General features: G+C 40.2%; 1 protein-coding gene across 1 annotated transcript in view; it reads right to left on the reverse strand.

Moving 5' to 3' along the window:
• Positions 1-7,479, reverse strand: part of reck (reversion-inducing-cysteine-rich protein with kazal motifs) — a 56,085-nt gene that overhangs the window by 25,312 nt on the left and 23,294 nt on the right. The window contains exons 2-3 of the mRNA XM_014010468.1: positions 4,742-4,800; positions 1,018-1,092 (exon numbers count right to left, since the gene is read on the reverse strand). Of these exons, the coding sequence (XP_013865922.1) occupies positions 1,018-1,092; positions 4,742-4,800 (134 nt within the window). The remainder of the gene's footprint in view (positions 1-1,017; positions 1,093-4,741; positions 4,801-7,479) is intronic.

Consider the following 7,479-nt stretch of genomic DNA (forward strand, 5'->3'; position numbering starts at 1 on the left):
TCTCTGGTGTCATTGATTAATGTTCGGCTGGGCTTGTTGTGGTTTCTCTGAGTTCCTAGGTTAAAAAACCGAACAAAATGTTTGGGCAGCTTATGATTCAATTCAATTATGATTCAGATTGCAGCAATATGAAAATAAAATGATTATCGATGCATCTTAATGACACACTTCAAACTAAATCTTGAGCAGAGAATCTCAGACCTAAAAGAAACAAAAGATTTTGTGCTACAATGTAATTTAAAACATTTTTTATTTGAGCTAGACTTTGGAAACTAAATGAACAATGACCAAAAAAAGAGTCAAAATGCTGAATACAGTGGAGGCCCTGTCACACTATAATGTTTTAGACAACTTATGCTGACTCATGAAAATTTAGTTATGATTAAATTAGTCATATAGGTTTTACATTCAATCTATATGTTAGCAGTACAGTGTGTACACCTCCAAAAGATGTTTCCAGTAGACTACAGTTTTAGTGTTACAGGGTTTTAACATACGATTCTGTACCAACAATGGATGTCCATCCATCACGTTAGAGCTATCTGACCTGCTTTTTCCAGTGTTTTGACCACTTTATTTGGGGTCTCTTTGTAAAGAATGGGAATGGACTATTGGTATCTTCTACCATGGCTCTTTCAAGTGAAGCATAAAGTGGTATCTCACTGAGCTGCAACTGTTAGAAACTACTTGGAAACTCAAAACTGTGAGATGAGCATTTGCGACTAAGTGAGCAACCAACTGTGCACCCACATTTTGCGCTGCCACCATTTATTTTTGCTGTGAACATTTCTTGCTGTCCACATCTAACCAGAGCCTGAACTGTTACCACCTTGGCAACCCGAACCAATGTTCCTGATTGAATCAACTGGGGTACACTTCAGAAATGACGACAGGCCGTTTTTAAATATCGAGAACCCTCACAAACATTTTGAAACTCTGATCACTTCCTTGTGAATGCTGTTCCCCAACTAGTTACCAGCAGTTGCAGCCCAGACACAGCCTTGAGCAACGACTTACCATGGACTCTGGACAGTAACTGGGTAACCTCTGGAAAAGATGATTCAGATGTGATTCACTCTTAATGGTGGTGAGCTGTTGGGACATAAAAACAAGTCCTGACATTTTAAACCAACTAACAAACCATTTCCTTGCATGTCAGTTTGTGAACAACATGCTTAATGATACAAGAAGGCAGAACACACTTCACATCTTTGTCTCAGTTCAGTTCTATCAAATGTGTGTTAAGGTGGGTTATTGGCATTTGAGAGTGTCGTTACTGGAATACATAGTGGTAAAACTGTTTGAAAGTGAAGTAAAATAAATTTACAAACTTTTGCTTTTAAAAAAGACATGAGTCTTTGGAAAATTTTCTGTAAATACGTTTTCATGTAGAACTGGTGTCTTTTCCAACAGCCATTCAGCTTCTTATGGATGGATGCTGCATTTGAGATGAAGCAACAAGGTAAATAACAAAATATACTGTGGTACCTTCAATCCATGAGACAGTACAAAATACTAGTATTTTATTATTATTATTATTATTATTATTATTATTATTATTATTATTATTATTATTATTATTATTATTATTATTATTATTATTATTATTATTATTATTATTATTATTAGTGACCTCAGCCTTTGGATTAGTGTTTTTTTCTTTAATTTGAGATGTTCTCCAATAAGTCCCTTAGCTACTCCACAAGATCGGCTCCACTGTGCCACAAACAAGAGGAAAGCCACACTGCTCCTTCTGAATCAAAGGTTTGACGACCAGTGGGAAACCTCACGTCCAACAATGTGAAATAAACTTTCCCAGGGAGGCTGAGAGAGGTGATGTCTATATAGTTGGAACACTCTCACTGGTCCCACTTTTTAAAAGTGGGAACCACCAACCCAGTCTGCCAGCCCACAGGCATTGTCCAAGTCCTCCATGYATCACTAAAGAGATGTGTGAACCATGATGGCACCACAGGTTCCGAAGTCTTTAGCACTTCAGGACAAATCTTGTCTACCTCTGGCGCCCTGCCTTGAGGAGGTTTTTAACCCCAATGGCAACCCCTGACACGGTTATGGACTCATCTTCCCCCAAGTCTTCAGACACTGTCTTCTCAGAGGTGGACATGGTGGCTGGGTTAGGCAGACTGTTGAAGGTTTTGGTGTAAACTTTTTCTTTAAATTTTAAATCCTCTCTTCAGTTTTCAAGTTGATTCTGTTTTTAGCTTATAAATGTTCTGTGGGTTTTGTTATCTCTTCAGTTTTATTTATTTATTTGCATTTTCACATCTAGTTCTTCAGTTTTCTGTACTTTTTTTTAAACTTCAAGTTTGTGTTTACCGATTTACTTCCAACTTTTTAATTTACCGTAAATACACAGTTCCATGGTGAACTGCATTTGTTCATGTTCATTTGTCAATATTTTGCAAGAAAAACTCTTTTCCAAAGCGGTTACATTTTGGTATTTTAGTTTCTCCACCTGCAATTTTAAATATCAAAAATACATTTAATTTTAGTCAGAGAAACATTTTTACTATTTAGAACTTAAATTACATATCCATATTGTGGTGGATTAATTATCTTTGCCACCTTGACACTGTCCACCGTCCGTATCTTAATAATATCTTATGACTGTTTCTTTAATCAGTGGCTACAGGCGTCAGAAGCTACAGCATCAAGATGGCCTCTTTTGACACACCGATATGGTCACCTTGGGATTCAGAGCTTGTCATTGGCTGTTAGGGACATGAGGCAGGATGTAATTGGTTGTTCTTTATCATATGTTGATAACTGAAGGTATAACATTTCTCTTCCGCCCTTAGTCGGGCGGCCACATCTGACAGACTTCTATGATTGTTTTCTGTTCAAATGTCTGCCCATTAATAAATAATYCTACGACCATACTCGCAAGACTTTTTTGTCTTCTTAAACACCCTTTCAACGTGTTTTCTGTCCGTTTTGCCACGACACATATTAACATTCACACTCAGTGAAAAAGTTAAATAGATGTTAGGTTATGCAGAAATCCGTCCGTCCATTTTCTTCCACTTATCCGGGGTCGGGTCGCGTGGGCAGCAGCCTAAGCAGAGAGAYCCAGACTTCCCTCTCCCCAGCCACTTGGGTGTCTGGGGAATCCCAAGGTGTACGCAGGCCAGCTGAGAAACATAGTCCCTCCAGTGTGTCCTGGGTCTTCCTCTGGGTCTCCTCCCAGTGGGACGTRCTCAGAACACCTCACCAGGGAGGCAACCAGGAGGCATCCTAACCAGATGTTCGAGCCACCTCAACTGGCTCCTCTCGACGTGGAGGAGCAGCGGCTTTATTCTGAGTCCCTCCCAGATGACCGAGCTTCTCACCCTATCTCTAAGGTAGAGCCCAGACACCCTGCGGAGGAAACTAATTTGGGCCGCTTGTTTCCACAATTTTGTTCTTTCAGTCACTACCCAAAGCTCGTGACCATAGATGAGGGTAGGAATGTAGACCGACTGGTAAACCGAGAGCTTTGCCTTCTGGCTCAGCTCTCGCTTCACCACAACAGACCGGCACAGCGCCCTCATCACTGCAGATGCAGCACCAATGTGCCTGTCGATCTCCTGCTCCATTCTTCCCTCATTCGTGAACAAGAACCAGAAATACTTAATCTCCTCCACTTGGGGCAGGACCTCCTCCCCGACCCAGAGAAGGCACCCTACCATTTTCTGGCTCAAGACCATGGTCTCATATTTGAAGGCACTGATCCTCATGGCTCTCTATGCAGAAATTTTAATTTTAATTAAACTTTCATCTGTCCTGAAGTGTTAAAATCTCTCTGCGACCACACACACCATGATGATATTCACCACATGGGAAAGTCATTCATTTTGTCTCATGTTTAGTTAGGCATGAAGAAAATATTTAAGTTTGTGTTGAACATTAAGACCCACACACACCCACATGAACACACAAACACACAGAGATACAAGGCAACAGCCTGGGAGAATTCAGCCGCTGCCAGGAACCTCTGGCTAAAGTGTGAAGCCATGAAACCGAGTGAGATTTACAGCTTCACACAGTCCCAGAGCTGGAAGGAGCTGTTGTTTTAATGAATCATCTCTTTTCATCCACAGAAACAGAAAATCTGCTGGCTGTGAAAATTAATAGAGAAGGAATTCCAAAGATACTTCATGGTCACAGTCACAGCTTTACTTTTGTTTTCTGACACAGACTAAGACTGGATAACCCTATTCATTTATTCCAAAGATAATAAAAAAAACTTTGGGGGCAACACGGCAGGCTATAGTTTAATTATAAAAAGTGAAGTTCACACTGCAGACAAGAGTTTTGACTTGTTTGATCGATATCAGTTTTTTTCTATAGTATCAGTCTGAATGTTACAAATAATACATCTTGAGATGTTTTTTAAACTGGCTTCAGTCTGATTGGTAAAGATCAAACGTAAACTCAGTATACACACATACAAAAGGACACTGTTTAAATTTGTCTATATTCATGAAATTTTCATTATTTCCCATGTAATTATTGGAATAATTGTAATTATCTACCATGTGGTAAGATACTGTTTAGTTGAAAAGTGTTTATTCATCATAAAACATAGTTATGAGAAAAAAATGGGGGGGGGGGGGGGTGTCATACATACTATACTAATGTTATTTATTTGTGTTTATTATTTAATACTGCGTTCCTGGTCTGATGGTACCATGCTGGGGTGGAGGGGCTTGGTTGTGTGTTTTCGTGTGTTTGTTCATACCTGGTCACAAGCTTCTTTGCAGGGTGACAACTCGGCGGCATGTTGACAGCAGGCAGGATCTGCATCACAAGACACACAGAGAGTTTCACAGCACAAACATCAGGATAGATGTGAAATAAAGAAACTGGTTCATGCTGTGAGGAAACAACCATCAAAACTGCACTTCAGCCGTAAAACAGCACTGAAGTTTAACCGGCTGCTCATCTAACAGAAACTCTGTTTCTTTAGGTGAACATGTTTCAGTCAGAGGCATGGAGGAGGGGTGCACTGTGTGGCAGGAGCTCGGCAGCGTGTTGTATGAGCAATCGTTTAGGCAGCTCTGAATGGTTACCAAAGGAGAGTCAAGGATTTCTCAGACATGCATGAATGAGTCAAAGCAACGCTCTGAGTATGCTTTTTAATGTGGGAATGACATGATAACATCATATAAAGTGCAAAAACGTTGATTTTACATAATAACCACCCCACCTCACCTCACTTAAATCTATTGAAGTCAGCTTTGTCCGATCAAACATATCCCATGAATCTGATGGAAATTTTGTAACGGACTAAATGTTAGATCTAGTTTTGTATTTCATACTTTCTGATCAGTGCAGCCATATGGTTTAAAACAGAAAATGGGAATTGGTGTGTCATATTGATGTGTTCTTTACATTCTAATGTCTGACGTAAAAGGTACCCMCTTCAGGGGTGTAACCAGGAAGAGATATTAAAAAGTTAAATCATCATCATATGAGCAGAGTTTTTTGTTAGTTTCTCAGGAGTCTCTTCTTAGATTCGGCCGTGGACAGACGATGCTCCTGAGAGTTTGCTGTTTGTTTATCTTCAGATAAAGTGCCAAGGCCTTCTTGGCCTACTGACTGCTGCTGCGCTGCTGGAGCTGATTGGAGGGAGAGATTGGAGTAACGTTTTTAGAAGAGATTCAACAGGTTTTCTGCTATATTATTCAGACTTCCATTTATTGATCACAAATTCCCTTCAAACCTTTATACGGATTTTAATAGAATTATCAGAAAGTAATTCTTGTATGTACTTCGAGAACTGATTAAACTTTTGGGATCAATCCAGTTCAAGATGTCTGCCACAATTAATCCACTATAGCACTGATATTAGTGCTACAACTCAGTAAATTTTAGAAATTTGTATAAAGCTAAACTTTGATGTAGTAATACTTGAAAATCATTCACAACACATACTCCGAGTGTGACATCTTGCAATGTTGCATGAGATTGTGCATAGTTATTTTTCAGGTTAGACCAAAATGGCTATAACTTTTTTTAGCATAAAGTATTTGAAAGTGGGTTGTTATTCCTATTTGTTGATGACCAGAAATGATGAGTTATAAAGRACCATATAGTTCTTCTTTCTTCAGTAAGTGCTCATTTTGTCCTTCATGTCTTTATTAYTGGTTGCAGATTCCAAGAAGTCATGTCCTTGCTGTAGGGGTCATACAGAAACGTGCAACAGCTACAAAAGTAACGACACAGAGACAGTGGGTGTCAGCTGGCAGCTGAGCTCCTAACCTCAGCTCTGCCACTGGTTCCAGAAAGTCCCTGGACTCAGTCAACAAACTGCTCCTGGTCTGTGTTTGTGTTGGCTCCACAGCCACTCCCACAGTGATGGAGAGTGGCACGATCACACCCACTGCAGGCTGCARGGGGATGAAATGTGGATCTGTCTGGTTTTCCTCCTCTGTCTGGCAGGTGACAGATTACAGACAGGTGTACATCTGAGGCCTTATTGTCTATTTCAAATGAAAGTAGGCTATGATGTTATAAAACTGGTCATGCAAAATGTGGCCACGACTCGGTGGTTGCCAACAACCAGAATTCACCAGTTTTCTCAGATTTTTGAKTCTTCAACTAGGCTCCAATTCGCAGCCCAGAAAGAAACTGTACTTAATGTACTGACATTTTACCATGCAGATTAYAAAGCTCTGCTCAGCTCATATCTCTACCTCCAGGAGAGTTTTACATTTTTCAAACTGGTCCTGTCAAGAGAAATCACAACTTTCTGCTTGTGACAATGACTTAGGCTTTCTTCTCAAAAGCTGATGACACTGTTGCACTCTCCATGACCTGGATGGCGGCAAAACATCTTTTAATGTAAAGACAATCATTTTCACCAAAGAGATTTCCCTRCTAATTCTAACTTTCCTATGGTTATGGTGACTGGGGATGAATAAAGAACCCATAAGAGTGGGGGTCTCGTAAGACACTGGTCTTTATTCAAACCTTTGGATGAAGACCAAGAGGTTAGAAACACYCAAGTGTTCTGAGCTTCTTAGGATCCATTGAGGTCCCCAACTTTCCTAAGATGCTCTTCCCATGACATTTCTACCAGATAACACYCATGATTGCACCTTGCCCTGGGCCSCCCTTGACAAGACCCTCTCTGACTGTTAGAGCTACATTCTGCAAGATTACCCCACAATGCTAATATCACCTGTGCTGAGTGTGCAACAGGATGTTTCCCTGACGTGGTCTGCAGAATGTTTCTCTATATATTGGAGGGTTCTGGACCTGAGGCCTCATGTCCAAAGACCTGAGTGTCTTTTTTACTGAAGTGAAATGTAGCATACGCTCAGAAAACAGCGTACGCACGAATAAATCCAGGTGTATGAAGCACTTTGCTTTTGTACATCACAACGAACGTGAAACTCAACAAATGTGAGACACCTCCTCTGACACGCCTCCATTTAAACATGTAAAATAGATGCATTTATGTATATATATATA

This window comes from Austrofundulus limnaeus, unplaced genomic scaffold (assembly GCF_001266775.1).
Source record: "Austrofundulus limnaeus strain Quisiro unplaced genomic scaffold, Austrofundulus_limnaeus-1.0 Scaffold69, whole genome shotgun sequence".
NCBI classification, from domain to species: domain Eukaryota; kingdom Metazoa; phylum Chordata; class Actinopteri; order Cyprinodontiformes; family Rivulidae; genus Austrofundulus; species Austrofundulus limnaeus.